Source organism: Mobula birostris, chromosome 28 (assembly GCF_030028105.1).
Source record: "Mobula birostris isolate sMobBir1 chromosome 28, sMobBir1.hap1, whole genome shotgun sequence".
Taxonomy (NCBI): Eukaryota; Metazoa; Chordata; class Chondrichthyes; order Myliobatiformes; family Myliobatidae; genus Mobula; species Mobula birostris.
The window spans coordinates 7,861,577-7,886,111 of record NC_092397.1 but is presented as its reverse complement, the minus strand read 5'-3'; the positions used below and the strand labels follow the sequence as shown (position 1 = coordinate 7,886,111).

Below are 24,535 nucleotides of genomic sequence, written 5' to 3'. Positions count from 1 at the left end.
AGACATAACAAACAACTTGCCGATTTATGGTGTTAAAAGTCCATGGCGTCGCTTGTTCCAAGCTCTGTGCCCAAAGAACTCGGGTCTCTGGGCCTACAGTCAGCAGCCAGCTCGCCGCTTTCGATCCTCCGTGTACTCCCACGACACATCAGGCGGCAGCACCGACCTCGAATCCACCCGTCTCCAGAGCCAAGAAAATCCGGCACCCTGACGGCACACTAGTCTACCAGGCCGCGGCCTTGGCATATCGAAAAGCGGCCAGTCGTGAGGCCCTGTGAGTGGGACCCATTCCCACAAGGAACCGAAGTCAGCATGTAACTCCAGGTCAGGGTCTTCAAAGTAACCCTGAAAAGGAAAGAAAAAATATTAAGGATTGAAATAGACCTGTTTCCGAAGATGCAAGCAAAGGTTAAGTTTCAATAAGATACCCTCCCCATTCTTCTAAGCAAAAGGGATACAAGGCTGGAGAAGGGAGAGGATCATGGGACATCTTATATTCGGTCTGGGTAGCCTCCAACCTGATGGCAGGAGCATTGACTTCTCTAACTTCCATTAATGCACCTCCTCCCATTCTTACCCCATCCCTTATTTATTTATTTGTTTGTTTGTTTGTTTTCCTTTTTTTTCTCTCTCTCTGTCCCTCTCATAATAACTCCTTGCCTGCTCTCCATCTTCCTCTGGTGCTCCCCTCCCCCTTTCTTTCTCCCTAGGCCTCCCGTCCTATGATCCTCTCCCTTTTGCCAATCAACTTTCCAGCTCTTAGCTCCATCCCTCCCCCTCCTGTCTTCTATCATTTCAGATCTCACCCACCCCCTCCCACTTTCAAATCTCTTACTATCTCTCAGTTAGTCCTGATGAAGGGTCTCGGCCGGAAATGTTGACTGTACTACTTCCTAGAGATGCTGCCTGGCCTGCTGCGTTCCACCAGCATTTTGTGTGCGTTGCACGAATTTCCAGCATCTGCAGATTTCCTCGTGTTTCAGGTATTAAGGCCAAGCTCTTGGAGCTTACTGATTATTTTTGAGGGGATCATGGGATTGAGTGTTGGGTGTACTCAATAAAGAGAATGCCTTTTTGCTGTCCAGGTAGTCCAGGATTGGGTGAAGAGCCAATAAGATGGCATCTGTTGTGGACCTGTTGTGACAGTAGGCAAATTGGAGCGGATCCAAGTCACCTCTCAGGCAGGAGCTGATACGTTCCATCACGAGCCTCCAAAACATTTCATCACTGTGGATGCAGGTGCAACAGGGTGACAGTCATTGAGGCAGGTCACCACACTCTTCCTGGGCACCAATATAATTGAAGCCTGCTTAAAGCCGTATAGGACCCTGGTCAGGCCCCACTTGGAATACTGTGCTCGATTCCGGTCGCCTCACTATAGGAAGGACGTGGAAACCATACAGAAAGGGTGTAGAGGAGACTTACAAGGATGTTGCCTGGATTGGGGAGCATGCCGTATGAGAAATAAAGTAAAAAGTAGTGAGGTAGTTTTTGTGTGTTCAATGTCCATTCAGAAATTGGATGGCAGAGGGGAAGAAGCTGTCCCAGAATCGTTGAGTGTGTGCCTTCAGGCTCCTGTACCTCCTCCCTGATGATAGCAATGAGAAGAGGGTATGTCCTGGGTGATGGGGGTGCTCCTTGTGCCCACAATGGAGCCGACTGAGTTTACAACTCTCTGCAGCTTATTTCGATCCCCTGCAGTAACCACCCCCCCCCCCCATATCAGACAGTGATACAGGCGGTTAGAATGCTCTCCACAGTACATCTGTAGAAATTTGCGAGTATCTCTGGTGGTGTATCAAATATCCATGATACGGTGTCGACGAAACTCGTCAAGGTAACAATTGTGTTTAAAAGAAAATATTACGCAAATAAATTGAAAAAATAACCTTGGAAGCAGAGACATCCACATGCGTGGATAAAATGCGGGTTTATGTGAAAATGATTAAACTTAACAAATCCTGAGGGTTATAACGTGCCTGGTTGCAAAATGAGTTACTGTTCTTCAGCCTATTTCAGGCATCATCGGTGTCCTGAGCAACATTTATTCCTCAACCAATAAAACATCGTGCTCGACCGTATATTTTAATATTGGCCAATATGTTTGATTTGCTAGAATATTCTGCAGTGATTACTGCAAGTTTTCATTGCGGCATTAATCTGGAAATAAATAACAAGACAGAGTACTGAGCTATTTGGGAACTAATTACATATTGATTTTACAAGCAACTTTATATTTTCTCAGTTTTACACAACATTGAAATAGATAATGTTGAAGTTTCTGTTGATAATCTATTGGCCCGATATCTTGCTTTTTAAAAACTGAGTAAGTGAGGCCTCCATCGGTCAGGGTCGGCCGTGGATGTTGCGATGGAGCTGTCTAGATACGCAAGCCTGGGCAGTACGGTGTGGAGAGCAAGCTGTTGCCCACACAGCTGATGAACCCAAAGGAACGGCAGAGACCAGATACAGTTTGGCAGCAGCGACATTGTGGAAGTTGGCAGTCAGCGTTGAACTCAATGTAGGACTCCAGCTCTGGACTTTTCCCGAAGCCTTCTCCATGAGTGGGTACAGCCGCAAGGCAGCAGACGTTTGAGATCAGAGTCTTCCTTCTCTTAGATAAGCTGCCGTCCGGGGCTGACGAGCCCCGTCTGCCCGAAGCGACCGGTTTTAAGATGCCGGTAACCCGCCTTTGCCCCTTCTCCTGTCAGTAGAAACAGTTCCACCAGGCTTAGTAGCTAAGCCACACGTGAAGGCCAGGAGCTGGGCTTGGTTGTCAGTGGCTATTTGAGACGCACGGCTTTGGGAGCATTTAATAGGTAGTGGGAGCTTTTCCCCATTACCACCCCCAGCTATAACAACCTCAAGGAACTGGTTCTTAAAACTGGGTGACAAATTTTGTGCGCTAACGTTCCTGAAAAGTTTTTGGAATAATTAGATTAGATTATGAGGACACTCAGTCCTCGTTTATTGCCATTTAGTAGAATAATTGTCAGTATGGACATTTGCAACAATGTCACCTGACCAGCTGAGCCCAATCAGCCTTTTGTGCGTTGCTCCAGACTTCCAGCATCTGCAGTCTCTTGTGTCGTGCTAATTCTGGTGTTGCAAATGGCCATTGTGGCAGCTCCAGAAGGTTCTTTCTTTAAAACGACTAAAAATCAAACAGCCTGTTGGATAGTCGATGGATCTGAAAGGTGGATATGAATACAAGTAGATACATTTTCTCCCCATTATTAATTAAACCAACTTTTTACATAGCAACACACTCAAAATGCTGGAGGAACTCAGCAGGCCAGGCCGAAACATCAACTGTTTGCTCTTTTCCATAAAAGCTGCCTGGCCTGCTGAGTTCCCCCAGCGTTTTGTGTGTGTTGTTTGGATTTACAGCAACTGCAGATTTTCTCTTGTTTACAACCTTTACATAAATGTATTTATGTATTTATTGAGACAGAGCACGGAATAGGCCCATCTGGCCTTTCGAGCCACTCTGCAATCCCCCGGTTAAAAGGCATCCGTTAGTCTTGCAAGACCATGGACCTGCGCCTGGAAAGTCTTCACTCTCCAGGGCGCAGGCCTGGGTAAGGTTGTATGGAAGACCGGCAGCTGCCCATGCTGCAAGTCTCCCCTCTCCATGACACCAATGTTGTCCAAGGGAAGGGCATTAGGACCCATACAGCTTGGCACCAGTGTCGTCGCAGAGCAATGTGTGGTTAAGTGCCTTGCTCAAGGACACAACACGTTACCTCGGCTGGGGCTCGAACTCACGACCTTCAGATCGCTAGTCGAACGCCTTAACCACTTGGCCACGTGCCCACACCTCCCTGGTTTAACCCAAGCCTAATCATGGGGCAATTACTAACCAGTACATCTTTGGACTGAATTGAATTGACTTTATTACTTATATCCATCACATACATGATGAGTAAAAATCTTTACGCTAAATGTGCAATTTATAGCAATTTGTAATAAATAGTATGTACAACAGAACAGTCACTATAACATAGAAATACAATTGTATCAGCATGAATTAGTCAGTCTGATGGCCTGGTGGAAGAAGCTGTTGGTCCTGGCTTTTATGCTGCAGTACCATTTCCCAGATGGTAGCAGCTGGAACAGTTTGTGGTTGGGGTGACTCGGGTCCCCAATGATCCTTCGGGCCCTTTTTACACACTTGTCTTTGTAGATGTCCTGAATCGTGGGAAGTTCACATCTACAGATGTGCTGGGCTGTCCGCACCACTCTCTGCCGAGTCCTGCGGTTAAGGGAAGTACAGTTCCCATACCAGGCAGTGATGCAGCCAGTCAGGATGCTCTCAATTGTGCCCCTGTAGAAAGTTCTTAGGATTTGGGGGCCCATACCAAACTTCCTCAACCGTCTGAGGTGAAAGAGGCACTGTTGTGCTTTTTTCACTAGACAGCCGGTATATACAGACCACATGAGATCCTTGGGGATGTGTATGCCGAGGAACTTAACCCTCTCAACCCCAGATCCATCGATGTCTACAGGGGTTAGCCTGCCTCCATTACTCCTGTAGTCCACAACCAGCTCCTTTGTTTTTGCAACATTGAGGGAGAGGCTGTTTTCTTGACACCACTGTGTCAGGGTGATGACTCCTTCTCTGTAGGCTGCCTCATTATTACTTGAGATTAGGCCAATCAATGTTGTTGTCGTGGCTATCCCTTGAGGTCGAGGATGATGGTCTTCGTTCTGTTGATCTACTTATGGGCTCTCAAGTGGCTTATGAGTCCAATCTTGGCTTTGAAAGTTCTTCTGCATTCAGGGCAGGTAGTTCCAGATGGCAGGTCGGGCTTTGGTTGTTGCTGCCTCTCTTTCCATTTTCATCTCCTTTCTTCTAATTCTGCACATCCGTTGGCTTCGAAAGTTGCTGTTCCTTCTCGGATGATGGCTTGCCAGAGTTTCCTGTCCTTGGCATTGGTTTCCCAATTGTTGATGTCGATGTTACACTTCTTCGTGTTGGCTTTTAAGACGTCTTTGAATCTCTTCTGTTGTCCGCCAACCAATGTAGTGATTAGTCAGTGAATTTAATTAGCAGATTGGAGCGGTGGGTGGCGACACAGTCATGTGTTGAGAGAGTAAAGGAGGGGCTTAGTTCACAGCCCTGAGGTGCACCTGTGTCGAGGGGCAGAGGTGAGGGAGCCCACTCGCACTGCGGGAGGAAACCAGAGCACCCGGAGGACACTCACACGGTCATGGGGAGGATGTGGGAAATCACAAGCGGATGTCAAATCCCTCAAGCAATGCTGGAGTCACTCAGCAGGTCTGGTAGCATTTATGGAGGGGAGTAAACAGTAGACGTTTCGGATCGAGGACCTTCATCAAAACTGGAGGAGGAGGGGGTCGAAACCAGAATAAGGGAGAAGGAGGTGTAGCACGGGACTGTCATATGTTGAAAGATTGGAGCGACTGGGGTTGTATACACTGGAATTTAGAAGGATGAGAGGGAATCTGATTGAAACATATAAGATTATTAAGGGATTGGACACGCTAGAGGCAGGAAACATGTTCCCGATGTTGGGGGAGTCCGGAACTAGGGGCCACAGTTTAAGAATAAGGGGTAGGCCATTTAGAACGGAGTTGAGGAAAAACTTTTTCACACAGAGGGTTGTGGTTCTATGGAACGCTCTGCCTCAGAAGACAGTGGAGGCCAATTCTCTGGATTCTTTCAAGAAAGAGTTAGATAGAGCGCTTAAGGATAGTGGAGTGAAGGGATATGGGGAGAAGGCAGGAAAAGGGTACTGATTGTGATGATCAGCCATGATCACAGTGAATGGCGGTGCTGGCTCGATGGGCTGAATGGCCTACTCCTGCACCTATTGTCTATTGTCCAAGTTGTCAAATTCCCGCTGCTTCCTTTTACTGATGATACACCTACCCAATCATAAATCTACAGATTGCTATCCAATCACATACGTCCCCTTGACGGGTCGAGTCGATCTCACTGGCCCCATGTCAATCATGACACCAGGAAGCGGATAGATGCCGGTGATTGGTACAATCGGATGCATCGTCATCGAAAGAAGACGGAAATGTACCGTTTCCAGCATTTTCTGCTTTCCCTGCTTCGCTTCATTGGACGCTGCGGTTTGATTGGCGGCGCTGGTAGCCAGTGGGCGGCCCCGGGGGGCGGGATCCCTCCCGCAAGACTGCCCCCTACTCCCGTCAGCCGCGATTGACGGCCGAGTGGGGCAATCAGAAGGCCGGGCGTCGAAAGCCCACGCCAATGAGTGGGCAGAGGCGGGATTTCCGAGGCGAGTTCTAGTAAGTTCGAGAAGGTGCATGGTTAGTCGGTGAGGCGCTCAGACTGTGCTGGAGATGGATCTAGCGAAGGTGAGTTGGCCAGAATTAAAGGTTTTGGTCCAAAACCTACCCGAGCAGCAGTTAAATTTGGAGGGGATACGGAATGCATTGAGAGCCATTCGGCGCGATGTATGCTGTAACGAGGCGAAAGTGGGGGTGTGTGTGTTGAAGAAAGCCACGTTAAGGATCAACTATTAAAAAAAAAGCAGACCGTAGCTTCTGTCAAGATGAGCAGATGCCCTGTAAAGTGCATTGTTAAAAAAAATTGTTAGGCAAAGATGTAACTTGCATATATGTTGCTGTTTGAAGTGCATGGGGTTTTAAAGTTCCCCTGACTTGTAATATTTTTTTCTCTCTGTAGGCTCATAACACTTTACTTGTTTAAAAACTGAACACCTCTGCCTTCAGGCACGCCTGATGCCCTCCTGTGAGGAGATCTGAGGCTTCATTCATTCGCATGGTCGTGTCTCAATGGTCTGGGCAGCTACTATAGTTTAAAAACTGGTACAGACCTCGTGGCGTTAACCTTAATTCCCCTCCTGCCCCTTTCAGGCTCAGCTGCTGTCTTTGAGTGATTGCGGACTTGGGGGGGGTCTTTTGAATCAGGTGTGTGTTCTGAAAAGGATGGAGTGGTTGTTTGTGCACAGAGTGGGGCTGACTTGAGGTAACCTTTTTTTAAAAACTGCTGACATTGACTTGGAGGCTTGTATAATCTCTGTGCTATACTCTATATTGACTGTGAGCACGAGAAGATGGATGAAATCCTTCCTTTAGTGCAAGCCCCAACAAATGATGGTCTATTTATAGTCGACTGTCTCTCTGCTGTTGGCATGGAGGGGAAGAAAAATCGAGAGAGTATTTTTGGTTCGTGGTGCTTTACTTCATCTCCAACTACCACCCCGCTCCCAAACACAGCTTCCCCAGCTCTAATGTTCCAAGTACAGATACTTTTGACAGTCTTTGACCAACAGGAGTTCATTAGATTGAGGTGCCTCCTTTACTGCCCTGTTGCAGTTCGGGATATTTTGGCGTTCAGTTCCAGCGGCGCCTGTAAGGAGCTTGTACGATCTCCCTGCGTGGGTTTCCTCCCACAGTCCAAAGACATACCGGTTAGTAGGCTAATCAGTTGTAAGTTGCCCTGTGATTAGGCTAGGGTTAAATCAGTGAGTTGCTCAATGGTATGGCTTGCTGGGCCGAAGGCCCCTTTCTGAGCTATGTACCCTAAATAAATACAGTTGAAATGGGTTAATTGTCCTAATTAAACAGCTGTCCTAATTAGCTGAAGTTTCATGGAAATAGTTAAAAAGGTATGTTTTTTTTTAAAAAGACGTCAAACTATCATTTAGGTGAGGAACAAATTGTGCATTTAAATGAAATACAGGACAGATTAGACTGCTACCAATACCACTACAGTACTATAAAACCATATTAGTTCCTAATGGCTTTTGAAGGAGTAATTTGGTGTATGTTGTTTTGCTCTTTTGATTGACTGTAAATTAGCAAATTCAGCTCGGACGCCTAGTGTAGATAATGTTCATACAATGCTCTCAACTATTTCATCCTCCAAATCTTTATTTTCATTGTGACATTCAAGACGATTGTTGATACCTTCAAAACCTTCATGGTTCCTAATTTGTTGAAGTAGTAAAACCTTTTAATTTTCACTCCTGGAGGAACTGCTGGGAACGGGCAGTGAGTGAAACAGCTCTGAATTGTCTTGCTGCAAGTTTCTCACCCGCTATCAGTGACAAAAGTCGCTGCGTTTTGAACACAAGCACACACAACTGGCAGTATTTATTTTAAACTGTTCACTCTGAGCATGGTTTAGTGTTTGACAGCACACATCTGATGTTAGAAACTGTTCTGACTAACTTGGGGCAAAAGTCCTCTGTCCCAGTTAGGCAGCATAGTGTCCCAAGTAAATGAGTATCCTGGATTAGCCTTTGTTCTTGAAGAGTTGTCCCAAATAAGAGACTGTCCTGATTACTGATGGCCCAATAAACTGGAATCCACTGTGTCTATATGATAGAAATATCACTCTTGTTTTCTGGGGAATTGCCTCACCTTCCCTGAGCGAAGATGTAAGAAAATTCCTCAGCTTCCTAAAATTCAAAATCTCCTTTATTTTATTTTCAGAAAAGCAAACATTACAAACAAAAATGGGTCGTTTGGTTTATTTTAAGATCATAGGAGGAGAATTAGGCTATTCGATCCATCGAGTCTGCACCACCATTCCATCATGGCTGATTTATTATCCCTCTCAACCCCATTCTCCTGCCTTCTCCCCGTGACTTCTGTTGCCCTGACAAATCAAGAACCAGTCAGCCTCCACATCAAATATACCCAATGACTTGATCTCTGCAGTCATCTGTGGCATTGAATTGCACAGATTCATCGCCCTCTGGCTAAAGAAATTCCTCATCATTCTGCTCGAAAGGAATGTTCTTCTGCCCTAAGGCTTTGCCCTCTCATCCTAGACTCTCTCACTATAGGAAACATCCTCTCTAGGCCTTTCGATATCCGATAGGTTTCAATGAGATTCTCCCCCCCCCCCCCCCCCCCCCCCCCAGTTCTTCTAAACTCTAGTGAGACTGCGTAAGTTAAAGCTGGTGTCCGCAGGTCCTACATGTTTGGTCTGACAGGAGGCAGCTACGAGAATGCAAGTGAGCCTGGAACACATCAATAACAATGCACGGCAGGTTAATTCAGGTACTATGACCCCCTATTCCAGGGCCCAGCCAGGTTTACCTGCCATGTGCACCCATCAGATTAAAATGTTCTAATGCTAATTTATTACCTTCTTCACTCAATGGTGTTAAATCAGACTTCAGACGAGCCCAGCTCTTCCCACCAGTGAAAACCTCTTGCTGTTTCTTTCACCAAATAACTGGAGATCATTTTTACTCGTTATATACACTTATATGCTGTATTGTTCCATGACTCCCTTTCTGATAGGAAATCTACGTGGATTTGGGGGGGGGGGCGGTAGGGAGGGTTGTAGTCTAGGTGTGGGTCAATGCGACTAGGCCGAATAACATTTTGGCATGGACTAGATGGGCTGAAGGGTCTGCTTCTATTCCTTAACCTCTATCTCCCTCATTTTGGCCTGTGTCTTATTGTCTGTCTGCACTGCACTTGCTCTGGAATTGCAACACTTTATTCTGTACTTTGTACTCTTTACAAATGTTGTCATAAATGGATCTGTATGAACAATGCACAAGACACATTTGTCAGTGTATCTTGGTGCAAGAACAATAATAAACCAGTTTACCATTTTAAATTTTATCTGTTCCGTTGTTAATCTAGATCCTGTTCTGGCCTTTGACAACCATCATCACTGTATACTAAACCACCAATTTTCATGTCATTCAACAACGTGCAAAGTTGCCACCTATATTCTCATACAAATCATTAACGTATGACAGATAGCAAGAGATTCAGTACCAGTCCCTGAAGGCTAGTTATCTTTTTCCATATCTATTTTAAAATTGAATGAATTGTTCCCAAAGTTCTCTCTCCTAACTCTCTAGTTATTGTTCTGCCTTATTTCCCAGGTGGAGGTTGTGTTGTCCCCTCTCTAGTAGGGCTGGCTGCACATTGTTTGGGAAAATTTTCCATCTTGTGAACTAAGTTAATGAAGTTTACCTTCTAGAACACACAGACTTCAAATTTAATTTGATCACAAGTGAATTTTCTTTTTCCCTCACTATGCCTCCAAATCCTTGGACTGTTTAACATTGGAAAGAACAGGTAAACTTTGAAAGTGTCATGGTGATCCCAAATGATTACAGCATCACAACTGGGAGCAGCTTTCACCAAACTGTGTACTTTATTTTTACACTTTTACCTTATAATTGAGAGTGCTGTCTCACCAGTGGCTAGTCTTCCTGCAAAAAAAAGTGCACAATTAACGTTTTCAGAAGACTTAAATTGTTCATCTTTAAGTGACTTGTGTTTATCTAGTTAGTTTCTCAGTCATTCTTAATGATAGTTGCTCGTGTATTGTCAGTTAATGTTGGTTGTTTTGGGGGTGCGGGGGGAGAGACAGGGTAGAGCTGAGTGTCTGATAGGAACCAAAAGTGAGTGAGCTACCCCAGAATGGACTCAAAAAGCCCGTTCGCCGGAGGTGCTACCCCTCCCTGGACACCCCAAACGTGCATGTTTGCATGCCGCAGCAGCCGCATCCCATACGCTGACAGGCTGAACCAGGTGAGGGTAGCCAGTGAGCCTTGCATCCTGATGGGGTAGATACACAAAGTCAGACTAGTCAGATGAGATCTACAGTGAGATCCAACACCCAGTAAGGTGGTTCTGCAGCACTCAGTGGAGAACAAAGGATATGATGAGGCACAGGAGAAGTCACGGTCATCCACTGCAACCAAGAAAGACCCCAGTTGTGATGACTGCTCGTACCACTGGACCCAGTCAAGAGGGTGGAACTGTCACAGTGCAGTGGCTGTTCCACTTTAAAACTCTCCCGCACAGGTATCCTGTCATTAGATACAACGGGCAACCAACAGATGGGGTAGACAGTGAATGTATTTTCCTGAATAGGAAACTATATAACTATAACCCACAGGTTTAAAGCATGGATTCCCAACTTTTTTATGCTATAGACCTCGACCATTAACCCCAGGTTGGGAACCCCTGGTTTAAAGTGAAGGGCAATATTTGAGTACGGTCTGAGAAGCAAGTTTTTCCTCAGAGATTGGGTTGATGAGATGCGCTCACACATCTGCCACTAAAGCGCAAAGGAATTTAAATTGTGCACACAAGGTTGTCACCCTCTACCTTGCTGGCATTTTAAATATATTTCACAATTGTATACAACCACACTTCCTTTTCAGGTTTCTGATGCAGACTGTGTTGACAATGTGGAGTTTGCAATGATTTGTTTGCAGATTTTAGAACTAGTTTATTTTTGAAGAAATTATTTACTACGTCAAATTCCAAAGAAGCAAAGGGCACGAAGTGCAAAAGAACTGCGAGTTCGTTTGAAATGGAATGGCTTAATGAAAAAGTAGAAACTGATAAACCGAAAGCTCATGAGGTCAGGAGCATGCAGCTGCAAGAATTATTTATGTACAATACAGAAACTGGTGTTACCCATGTGTATTGTCACAATGCAAAAGTTGCTGGAGAATTTGCAAGTGGGAAGAAGTGGAGTGATATTTGGACACTTGAATTTTTAAAACGTCATTTAGCAAGTAAATCACATATGGACAGTGTGCAAAAGCTCCAGTGAGAAAATCCTTCGTTACCCGCGACAGGGCTGCTGCATATGTTTTCTGAGAGTGCAGATGAAAGAGCAAAAATGATCAAACCCAGAGGAGATCAAAGTTCTTATAGACAGTGTTTTTCTAGCTGTTAGCATGAATACTCAGTGCATAAAATTCAGTTCGCACATGTCACTGGGCAAAAAAATTGCACCGCACAAGGTTTTCGCACACTCTGGTCATTACAAATTGGAATGAACATCAGGTACAAAGTCTAGGTGTCCAATAGAGCTTTTATTTTAATTAAAAGCCTATTTGGATAGGTACATGGACAGAGAAAGCTTGGTGGGAGATGGGCCAAACACAAATAAATGGATTAATTTAGGTAGACCTTGATCAGCATGGACAACTTGGATTGAAGTAACTGAATAACTGGGCTACATTATGTCTTCATTAAAAGGTAAAGTGTCTTATAGCCTGATTCTAATAAGCTTATGAATGTGATGGTAGTTTCAGTAATTACAACAGGCATCAGATTTCTGAACAGTCTGTGAGCCGTGAGCATTAGCTCATTGAACATCTTTCACACTGATTTTATTTTTGCACTGCACTGCTGTTGTAGAACAACAACTTTCACAAAGATAAACCTGATTCTGAACATTGCACAAAGTGAGATTAAAATAATAGGTGTGTAGATTTGGGTTCCAAGCTAAAGGATTGGACAATATTTTTAGTTTATTTATGGCAAATTGTACAAAAGCATTAAAGAAGGATTTTATTCTAAAACTTTTTTTCTGTCTCAGGTGAATGAACTCAAGGAGAAGGGTAATCAAGCCCTGAGTGCTGGGAAGATAGATGATGCCATCATATGCTACAGTGAAGCCATTAAGCTGGACCCCAAGAATCATGTACTCTACAGCAATAGGTCGGCTGCTTATGCGAAAAAAGGAGATTATCAGAAGGCCTATGAGGATGGCTGCAAAACTGTTGAAATTAAACCAGATTGGGGCAAGGTAAGCTACCTTGAGAGGAGGGAAAAGACTGCTGTTTTCTCTGTTGGCATTGAGGTTTCCATACGTTTTCATTTATTACTGAGCCTGTTCAAAATGCTGAAAGGTAAGATCACTGAGTTGTGTACCTCAAGCTGTGCTCCCTCAGTTGGTGACATAACGATGTTTTTGTCTGTGTGTGCTCTCATCTCCAAATTAGCTTGTGATTTTAAGTAGGTCTGCTAGCTTTTGGGAAGAAGATTTGGTCTTTACTCAAAATAGTTGTAGCAATTACTTGAATAAGTCATTGAACTTGTCATTTATTTCTTGGGTTTCCTTTTTGACATTTAGTAAATGTGATATGTAGACAAAGGGAGATTGCAATATAGATTTGCCAGAATGCCACCTAGGCTCAAGGTTAAATTGAGCAATTGTACAAAATTGAGTTGTATTCTGGAATCTAGAATGCTTAAGGAGCAACCTTATTTTTCGAAGAATTAATTGGATTCATGGGAATCCAGGACTGATGGGTATAATTTATTTATTGAGATACAGCGTGGTATATACCTTTCTGGACCTTTGAGCCAGGCTGCCCAGCAGTCTCCCTATTGAACCCTAGCCTAAGCTCGGGACAATTAAAATTAACCTGCATCTTTAGACTGTGGGAGGAAACTGGATCACCCAGAAGAAACCCATGTGGTCACGGGGGAAAACGTACAAACTGCTTACAGGCAGTGATGGGAACTGAACCCTGGTCACCTGTGCTGTAAAGCATTATGCTAATCATGATGCTACCATCCCACCCCACAGTATATATGTAATCTACCCATTGTAACCTGCATTTTCTGGTGATATTTTTATTTTGTTGATAGTAAAAAATTTGGAACAGATGACAACTGATGCAGAGTGAATTTGCATCTGACTTGATAGATTTCTGTTTAGCAAATATTTTAAGAGAAAACAGCATTGTGTATGTGGTATCAGGGCACATATCACTTGAGATGTCATTGAGTCATAAAGCAGCTTAATTTCTGTTTGGTTTTTCACTCGCACCAGAACTGCTGTGTTTCATTGTTGGCCCCTGACATGGGTCTTGGACTCCATGCCTTGTAATACTAACAGCTAACCAGCAACATAGTTAGATAAGCTTGAAGACACAAGATTGCAGATGCTCAGTCTGGAGCGACAACTGAGATGCTGGGGGAGCTAAGTGTGGAGACAATTGGACAGTTAGTGTCTTGGGTTGAGGCCCTTCATCTGGTCTGAAGGGGAGATGGACATTAGCTTTACTACTGTTCCCATCAGCCCAGCCTACCTCCCTTATCCCTTATTTCTTTTCATGCTCCACCCTCCTTTGCAATTAGATTTCATCAACTCCCATCCTGTTATTCCTCTTTTCCTCCTTCTCCCCCCTCCCCAACCACATGCTAACTCCTTCTCCTCCACCTTTTTATACCGGTTATCTCCCAAATCTTTAAATCCAGATGAAGTGTCTTGACCTAAAACATTGTCCATTTCTCTCTAGAGAAGTTGCCTGACATTGAGTTCCTCCAGCATACTGTTGATTTGTACAGTTTTACTGGAAGCGCTTTGCTCCAAGATAGCGTGCCTATTTAGAAACATGGAAAATAGGTGCAGGAGTAGGCCATTCAGCCCTTCGAGCCTGCACCGCCGTTCAGCATGATCATGGCTGATCATCCAACTCAGAACCCTGTACCTGTCTTCTCTCCATACCCCCGATCCCTTTATCCACAAGGGCCATATCTAACTCTGTCTTAAATATAGCCAATGAATAGGCTTCAACTTTTTTTTGAGTGTAAGTCTGAATTCCTGAAGAAATGAAGATTGCTATCATTGGTGAACATTTGTGATGTCGCAAAACTAACTATCTGCGTGTTTTATTAATTTTAAAAGATTCTTGTACTTTGGGGTAAATGCAAGCAGGCATTTTCCACTGAGGTTGGGTAAGATTAGAGCTAGAGGTCATGGGTTAAGGCTGAAAAGTGAAATATTTGAGGAGAATCTAAAGGGGAATGATTGTGGAATGAACTGCCAGTGGAGTATTGGAAGTAGTTCAACTGCAAGATTTAAGAGGTTTGGAGAAGTACATGGATGGGAGGGCTATAGAGGGTTACATTCTCGGTCAGGGATTCACATCCTTTTTGCCATGGACCCCTACCATTAACTGAGAGATCCTTCGACCCTGCGTTGGGAACCCCTGGTCTAGTGCAGATAAATAGTTTTGCTACCATTGCATATATACACCAATGATAGCAGTCCTCATTTCAGGAATTTAGACTGATACTCAGTGGAACAGGTTGTCTTTTTTTGGGTCTAGATAGGATAACAGTTGACAAAGGAGATGGCCTGTTTCTATGCTGTAGTGTTCTATGACTCTGACTCTAAACAATAATTTCTCCCTGTCTGGGACCAATATCACCTGTGAATGAACAATTCAATATAATTCTATTGAAGCTACTGGTTAACCAAAACAAGATTATCTCCAAAACAGTGCATAAGGGATGTATTCTTGCTCAATTCTTGGTTGGTGCGGCTGTAACAAAACCCAATTTCCCTCGGGATCAATAAAGTATATCTATCTATCTATCTATTTTTTAAAAAAACTGTTCACTTAGCTCTGACTTTCAATCTTTTCCTCTTGGTTTTTTGAAATCTTACATAAACGTAGTACAGTTGGCCATCCTTATCCGCGAGGGATTGGATACCAAAAAACATGGATGCTCGAGTCCCTTATTCAACCTGTCTAAATGTGGTGGACCTTAGGACCCTGCGGAGCTCCAGACCTTATTTAACCTGTCTCAGTGTGGTGGACATTAGGACCCGGCGGCGGAGCTCTGAATCCGCAGTGTTTCTGTTCGCGGAACTAATCACGATCGCGATTTAAAATAAAGTGGAAACAATAAAGCAATCGGAAAGAGGTGAAACGTCATTGGAAAAGCGTTAGGCTACAGTCGGTCAATGATCGGAACAATTTTAAAGGATATAATGAGAAAGGTTAAAGCTACAATTATTACTAAGCAACGCAGTGGTTTAATTATTGGGTTTTGGGTTTTTGATCCTCTACATCAACCCGGCACGGATGGAGAGTGTGCTCAGGAGCGATCTGTCACTGGATCGAACTAGGGAATTTCCGTTCCTGAGCCCGGTGCTGAAGCATACGTTTCTTAAGTGTTTTGTATGCATAGAAAGGTAATTATATACTATATACTAAGACAAACGTTTGACTAACTGACGCTAAATAATACCAGATGTACCTGTTCCGACTGACTTAGTAAGAGAACTTACGGTTTTTTTCGATCCCGATCCACGATAACCTACGCACATTCTCCCATATACTTTAAATCATCTCTAGATTACTTATAATACCTAATACAATGTAAATGCTATGTAAATAGTTGTTATACTGTATTGTTTAGGGAATAATGACAAGAAAAAAAAGTCTGTACATGTTCGAATGACAAGTGCTGGAAGAGCACTTCCGGGTTTTCTCGATTCGCGGTTGGTTGAATTTGCGCCTGCAGAACTCGTGGATAAGGAGGGCCGACTGTATATCAGAATCCAGTTGTAACTAGCTCTGAATTAGATTGGTGTGGAATAGTTGACAGATAAATGTTTGCAAAGTTCTATTGTTCCTTCAAACTTTCACAGTAACTTGTGTTCAGATCACAAAACTATATTTTCATTTGTTCTACTTAGGGTTACTCGAGGAAGGCTGCAGCCTTGGAGTTCCTCAATCGCTTTGAGGAGGCAAGGAAAACATATGAGGAAGGTCTAAAGCATGAACCAGGAAACCAACAGCTAAAGGATGGAATGCAAAATGTGGATGCCAGGCTAGCAGGTAAGGCACCAAGCAGATCAAATTTGCAATGTCTCATTGACTCCTTCCAGCTGAAGAGAGTGTTAGAGAGAAAAGCTGTCAGGAAAAGCTTAACCTTGGACAGGGGCCTACAGTATAGGAAAGTATTTTCATTGGGGAGATGAACTATGATGCTGTAAAGCAGATCTTGGGAGTATAAATTTGGTCCTGAGGTACTTGGAAATGTACAATGGAAAAGCTGAAATTGCTTGGGGAACACTTGCATGGGGTTTGTCCCATGATGCGGAGAATGGATGGTAGGGGACAGAACCATGGTCGACAGGAGATGTGGAACATCTAGTCAAGAAGAAGGAGGAAGCGTCCTTAAGGTTTAGGAATTGAGGATCAGACAGAACTCTTGGGAGTTATAAGGTAGCCAGAAAGGAGCTTATGAGAGCTAGAAGAAGACATGAAGGCTTAGCAGAAAGATGAAGGAAAATCATAGGATGTCCTACACATTTGTGAAGAACTGGAGAATGATGAGCTAGAGTAGGACCAACCAGTGTTAAAAAAGAGACGTGTTTGAATTTGAAGGAGGGAGGAGAGGTCCTACACAAATATTCACCAGGGAGGGATCTTGACGATTGAGGTCACTGTAGAAGAGGAACATGTTGATGTTGAGAAAGGGGATGTGCTGGAACTTTTGGGGGGAAAGAATTAGGATGCATAAGAATTTGGGGCTGGGTGGGATATACCTCGGGTTACTATGTGAAGCAAGAGAAGAGATCACTGTGCCTTTAGTAATCATCTCTGTGTCCTCTTTGGCCAGAGAAGTAGTATCAGAAGGTGGCAAATGTTACTTCTTTTTTCAAGAAAAGTTATACGGGTAATCCTTGGAATTATTGACCAGTAAGTCTTATCCCAGTTGTGGGCAAACTATTGAAGAGGATCCTTAGAAACAGAATTTATAAGCACTTGCAGAAGCATAGTCTGATTAGAGATGGTCAACGTATCGTTGTGAGGGGTAGGTATTGCTTCATGAGTCTGATTGACTTTGAGGAAGTGACAAAACAAATTGAAGGTAGCGCAGTGGATGTAGTAAAGAGTTCGACAGGCGGGTGTTCTGTGCAGGGTGTCAGATGTGGGAAGTTCGGGAGACTCCCAGTCTACTGGACACATTTGCGGCAGGTGTGTCAAGCTGCAGCTCCTTAGGGATTGTGTTAGGGAACTGGAGCTACAGCTCGATGACCTTCATCTGGTCAGGGAAAGTGAGGAGGTGATAGACAGGAGCTATAGGCAAGTAGTCACATCGGGTCCTCGGGAGACAGATAAGTGGGTAACAGTCAGGAGAGAGTAGAACAAGAGTGCCCCTGTGGCTGTCCCCCTTAACAATAGGTACTCCTGTTTGAGTACTGTTTGGGGGGGGGGGGGGCAGGAAGGCCTACCTGGGGGAAGCAACAGTGGCCATGCCTCTGGCACAGAGTCTGGCCCTGTGGCTCAGAAGGGTAGGGAAAGGTAGAAGGGAGCAGTAATAGGGGGTCAAACGGGCGATTCTGTGGACACAGGAAAGAAACACAGATGGTAGTTTGCCTCCCAGGTGCCAGGGTCTGGGATGTTTCTGATCACGTCCACAATATCCTGAAGTGGGAAGGTGAACAGCCAGAGGTCGTGGTACATATTAGTACCAACAACATAGGTAGGAAGAGGGAGGTCCTGAAAACAGACTACAGGGAGTTAGGAAGGAAGTTGAGAAGCAAGACCACAAAGGCAATAATCTCAGGATTACTGCCGGTGCCACACGACATTGAGTATAGGAACAGAGGATAAATGTGTGGCTGAGGGATTGGAGCAAGAGCAGGGATTCAGATTTCTGGATCATTGGGACCTCTTTTGGGGCATACGATCTTGTACAAAAAGGACGGGTTGCACTTGAATCCAAGGGGGGACCAATATCCTGGCAGGGAGGTTTGCTAAGGCTATTGGGGAGAGTTTATATTAGAATTGTTAAGGGGTGGAAGCTGAACTGAAGAGACAGAGGAAGGTGCAGTTGGCTCACAAGTAGAGAAAGTGAGGAGACAGTGTGAGAGGGAGGATAGGCAGGTGATAGAGAAGGGATACGCTCAGACCGATGGTTTGAGATGTGTCTATTTCAATGGAAGAAGCATCATGAACAAAGCGGATGAGCTTAGGGTGTTGATCAGTACTTGGAGCTATGATGCTATGGCCATTACAGTGACTTTGGTGGCTCGGGCAGGAATGGTTACTTCAAGTGCCAGGCTTTAGATGTTTCAGAAAGGACAGGAACAGAGGCAAAAGAGGTGGGGGTGTGGCAGTGTTGATCAGAGATAGTGTCACAGCTGCAGAAAAGGGGGAAGTCATGGAAGGATTGTCTACTGAGTCTCTGTGGTTGGAAGTTAGGAACAGAAAGGGATCAATAACTCTACAGGGTGGTGTTTTTTTTTAAATAGACCACCCAGTAGTAACAGGGACATCGAGGAGCAGATGGGGAGACAGATTCTGTAAAGGTGTAATAATAACAGGGTTGTTGCGGTGGGAGATTAATTTCCCAAATATTGATTGGCATCTCCCCAGAGCAAGGGATTTAGATGGGGTAGTGTTTGTTAGGTAAGTTCAGGAAGGTTTTCTGACACAATATGTAGATAAACATACAAGAGGAGAGGCTGTACTTGATCTGGTATTGGAAAATGAACCTGGTCAGGTGTCAGATCTCTTGGTGGGAGAGCATTTTGGAGATAGTGATCACAATTCTATCTACCATAGCATTGGCAAGGAATAGGAACAGACAAGTTAGGAAAGCGTTTAGTTGGAGTAAGGGGAAAGATGAAGCTATCAGACAGTAACTTGGAAGCATAAATTGGGAACAGATGTTCTCAGGGAAATGTACGGCAGAAATGTGACAAATGTTCAGGGGATATTTGAATGGCGTTCTGCACAGGTACGTTCCAGTGAGACTGGGAGGGAATGGTAGGGTACAAAAACCATGGTGTACAAAGGCTGTTGAAAATCCAGTCGAAAAGAAAAGCTTACGAAAGGTTAAAAAAAAACTAGGTAATGATAGAGATCCAGAAGATTATAAGGCTAGCAGGAAGGAGCTTAAGAATGAATTTAGGAGAGCCAAAGGGGCCATGAGAAGGCCTTGACGAGCAGGATTAAAGAAAACCCCCAAGACATTCTACAAGTATGTGAAGAGCAGGAGGATAAGACATGAGAGAATAGGACCAATCAAGTGTGACAGTGGAAAAGTGTGTATGGAACCAGAGGAGATAGCAGAGGTACTTAATACTTTTCTTCAGTATTCACTGCGGAGAAGGATCTTGGCGATTGTAGGGATGATGTACAGCAGATTGAAAAGTTTCGGTATATAGACATTAACAAAGAGGATGCGCTGGAGCCTTTGGAAAGCATCAAGCTGGTTAAGTCTCCAGGACCAGACGAGATGTATCCCAGGCTACTGTGGGAGGAGAGGGAGGAGATTGCTGAGCCTCTGGAAATGATCTTTGATCATCAATGGGGACGGGAGAGTTTCCGGAGGAGTGGAGGGTTGCAGATGTTGTTCCCTTACTCAAGAAAGGGAGTAGAGATAGCCCAGGAAATTATAGACCAGTGAATCTTAATTCAGTGGTTGTTAAGTTGATGGAAAAGATCTTGAGAGGCAGTACTTATGAACATTTGGAGAGGAAAAATGTGATTTGGAATAGTCAACATGGCCTTGTCAAAGGCAGGTCGTGCCTTAGGAGCCTGATTGGATTTTTTGAGGTTGTGACTAAACACATTGATGGGGGTAGAGCCGTAGATATAGTGTATATAGATTTCAGCAAAGCACTTGATAAGGTACCCCATGCAAGGTTTATTAAGAAAGTAAGGAGACATGGGATCCATGGGGACCTTGCTTGTGGATCCAGAATTGGCTTGCCCATAGAAGGCAAGGAGTGGTGTAGACAGGTCACATTCTGCATGGAGGTTGGTGACCAGTGGTGTGCCTCAGGGATTTGTTCTGGGACCCCATCTCCTCGTGATTTTTATAAATGACCTGGATGAGGAAGTGGAGGGATGGGTTAGTAAATTTGCTGATGACACAAAGGTTGGGGGTGTTGTGGATAGTGTGGAGGGCTGTCAGAGGTTACAGCAGGACATTGATAGGATGCAAAACTGAGCTGAGAAGTGGCAGGTGGATTTCAACCCAGGTAAGTGTGAGGTGGTTCAAATATGAGAGCAGAATATAGTATTAATGGTAAGACTCTTGGCAGTGTGGAGGATCGGGGGATCTTGGGGTCAGAGTCCAAGCGGACACTCAAAGCTGCTGTGCAGGTTGACTATAGTTTCCTCACTACAGGAAGGTGTGGAAACTATAGGGAGGGTGCAGAGGAGATTTACAAGGATGTTGCCTGGATTGGGGAGCATGCCTTATGAGAATAGGTTGAGTGAACTCGGCCTTTTCTCCTTGGAGTGGCAGAGGATGAGAGGCGACCTGATAGAGGTGTTTAAGATAATAAGAGACATTGATTGTGTGGATAGTCTGAGCCTTTTTCCCAGGGCTGAAATGAGTAGCACGAGAGGGCACAGTTTTAAGGTGCTTGGGAGTAGGTACAGAGGAGATGTCAGGGGTAAGTTTTTTAATGCAGAGAGTGCTGAGTGCATGGAATGGGCTGCCGGAGCCGGATACAATAGGGTCTTTTCAGAGACTCTTGGATAAGGTACCTGGAGCTTGGAAAAATAGAGGGCTATGGGTAACCCTTGGTAATTTCTAAAGTGCATATTTGGCACAGCATTGTGGGCCGAAGGGCCTGTATTGTGCTGTAGGTTTTCTATGTTTCTGTGTTCCATGATAGGCTCATTCAGAAAGTCAGGCATGGGATCTGGGAAAACTTGGTTGTGTGGATTCAGAATTGGCTTGTCCCAGAATGTGGAAGCAGTAATAGAGAAGGAGCAGAGCCATCTTGGGGTCTGCATCCATAGATCCTTCAAAATTGCCTTACAAGCTGATAGGGTGGTTTAAAATACTTGTGTGTTGCCTCTATTAGTTAGGGGATTGAGTTCAAGCTGTGAGGTAGTGTTATTGCTCTACAAAACCCTGGGTAGACCACACTTGGAGTATTGTATTCAGTTCTGGGCACCTCATGATAGGAAGAATGTGGAAGCTTTACAGAGGTTGTAGAGGAGATTTCAAGGTTAAAATTTTATTGTCTGAGTACATACATGTCACCACATACAACCCTGAGATTTTTTTTCCCTGTGGGCAAACTTAGCAAATTTGTAGAACAGTAACTGTAAACAGGATCAGTGAACAGGAGGGGAGGGGAAGGGAACAACAAACTGTGAAAATGCAAATATAAATGAACAGCAAGAAATAACAGGTCTGAAATAACATGAAATGAGAGTATGAAATAACAAGATAAAGATTCTGGTGTTCCCACAACAGATGAGACCATCTGTTGTGGGAACACCAGAAATGGAATGAGTACAGTTATCCGCTTTCGTTCGGGAGCCTGATGGTTGAGGGGTAGTAACTGTTCTTGAACCTGATGGTGCGAGTCCTGAGGCTTTTGTACCTTCTACCTGATGACAGCAGTGAGAAAAGAGCATGGCTTGTGTGGTGAGGATCTTTAATAATGGATGCTGCTTTCCTTGGCAACATTTCGTGCAGATGTGCTCAATGGTTGGGAGGACTTTACCAGTAATGTACTGAACCAAATCCACTATCTTTTGGAGGATTTTCCAATCAAAAGGCATTGGTGTTTCCATACCAGGCTGTGATGCAGCCAGTCAGCACACTTTCCACCACATATCTATAGAAGTTTGCCAAGGTTTTCAACGTGCCAAATCTCCAGACTCCTGAGGAAGGGGAAGGTGCTGTTGTGCTTTCTTTGCAATTGTATTTGTATGATGATTCCAGGGCAGGTCCTCTGAGATAGTGACAATCCAAGTAGTTAAAGATACCGACCCCTTTCCAACTATGACCCTCTTATTACTAGCTCATGGACCTCTGCTTTCCTTCTTCTGAAGTCTACAATCAGTTCCTTGGTCTTATTGACATTGAGTGAGAGGTTGTTATTACACCACTTCAGCCAATTTTCAGTCTTCTCCCACCTCTCCCCACCCCCAATGCTGATTCATCACCACCTTTGATACGGCCCACAGCAGTGGTGTCATCCATAAACTTAGCCATGTAGTCATTGGTGTATAGCGAGTAGAGCAGGGGACTAAGCGCACATCCCTGCGGTGCTCCTGTGCTGATGGAGATTGTGAAGGGGATGTTGTTGCCAATTCAAGCTGACTGGGATCTGCAAGTGAGCAAATCCAGGATCCATTTGCACAAGGGGGTATTGAGGCCCAGGTCTTAGAGTTTGCTGATTAATTTTGAAAGGATCATGGTATTAATCAGTTTTATCAGGATGTTGTCTGGATTTTAGAATGTCTAATAAGGAAAAGTTGAGTGAGCTGGGGCTTTTCTGTTTGGAGCAAAGGAGGATGAGAGCTAACTTGATTGAGTGTATAAGATGAGCAGCATAGAGTGGACAGCTGAGACTTTTTCCCAGGCCGGCAATGGCTAGCACGAGAGGACATAACTTTAAGGTGATTGCAGGAAAGTATAGGAGGAACATCGTGGGTAGGTTTTTTTCAACCACCCGGTGGGTACATGGAATACACTACTAGAGGCAAGTACATTAGGGATTTTTAAGAGCTGCTTGGATAAGCACATGGGTGAAATTAAAAATAATGGACAGCTATGTGGGAGAAAAGTGTTAGATTGATCTTGGAGTAGGTTAAAAGTCTGAAGGGCCTGTACTGTTTGTTCTAAAAATGGAGCTGATATGAGAGACAAATGCAGGGTGTGGAATGATCAAAATGCATATTCTGTTCCTGAAGTTTCATTCTTGAAGCTGATACTATTTAGAAAGGTGGTGCAAACAATCTTAACTTTATTATGAGGGAATTCCTCAAGTTCAATTGTACTGCTCCTAAGTGTCTTGAAACAAACAATGGATCTTGCTTCGCTCTGGACTTGAAACCAATTGAGGGCAAAGAAGCTAGAGCAGTTTATTATGCATTTTTCCCCTATATACTTAATAGGGTAGATATATCTTCAAAGCTTGGGAAGCAAAGGGTAATAAGCAGCAAATTTTCATCCCATCACCAACAATGGAATTAAAGTTGAGCTACTCATGCCCTTTTGGCAAATAGTAGAGGCGATAAAGTGCATTCTTGTATTGTTATTTATAACCTATTCCTGTCTCTTGTTAGCACTAATGGATGAATCATAGTTTATTCAATATTTGACAAGCCTCTTATGGTGATTTGCGTAATTAACTTTACTGAGTGATTTATATTTTCGATTTAAAAATACCTGCAGGAAAATAATTCTTCTGGATGCTGCAGTAATCCTTTTTGTCTGATTTTCAGAAAAGAAATTCATGAACCCATTTGCTTCTCCAAACCTGTACCAGAAACTGGAGAGTGACCCCAGGACGAGGGCATTACTCAGTGACCCTAGTTACAAAGAATTGATTGAACAGTTGAAAAATAAACCAGCTGACTTAGCCACGTAAGTATGATTTCCCAGTCAAGATGTCCCATTATCATGTGTGGAGGGTTCTTCATGGATAATTAACCTTCATTTGGGGTGACTTGTTAATGCCCTTTACTCCCTTGTTACTCTGGTCAGCTGAATACACAAGTATAGCTCCTGTTCCGAATGCATAACAATGAAAGAAATATTTAAAATATAGTGAGTACCATCTGCTGGATGTTGAAGGGAAACAAATTTGAGCAATTATATACCCAATTAATAACTTTCTTTTACTAACTCTGCAGAAGTTGCTGAATTTCAGTAGGGCGATTCTAAGCGTTTACTGTGGCCTTGGTCGTCCTGTTTAAACAGCAATCTTTTGACAAGCTGTTAACCTGGGGTCAGGGAGGCAGCAGCAGACATATTGTCCACACTCGCATAAGTAGGTGAGGATCATTATTAAGAACGAATTCTTTAATCTTGGAGCCATTTTTAAAGACTTGGCTAAGCAATTATGATTTTAGACCTGGATCATTCCCTGTTTCAAATTTCACAACATATGCTGGTGATATTAAATCTGATTCTCTGCCTGCCCATTAGGGAAATTTAATCCCGAATTCAAATGTTGTGCTTTTTTTTTGTGGAGGTGTGGGTAGGCATAAAG

General features: G+C 43.9%; 1 protein-coding gene across 2 annotated transcripts in view; it reads left to right on the top strand.

Annotated features, from left to right (window-relative positions):
- stip1 (stress-induced phosphoprotein 1) overlaps nt 1-24,535 on the top strand; it is a 47,099-nt gene that overhangs the window by 3,049 nt on the left and 19,515 nt on the right. Inside the window, exons 1-4 of one of the 2 annotated variants that reach the window (XM_072245970.1) lie at nt 6,262-6,351; nt 12,341-12,550; nt 16,244-16,385; nt 23,766-23,907. In XM_072245970.1, coding sequence (XP_072102071.1) covers nt 6,337-6,351; nt 12,341-12,550; nt 16,244-16,385; nt 23,766-23,907 — 509 coding nt within the window. In that variant the 5' untranslated portion in view covers nt 6,262-6,336. Of the gene's footprint in view, nt 1-6,261; nt 6,352-12,340; nt 12,551-16,243; nt 16,386-23,765; nt 23,908-24,535 lie in introns of those variants that run through there. The other variant, XM_072245969.1, reaches the window with a different exon arrangement.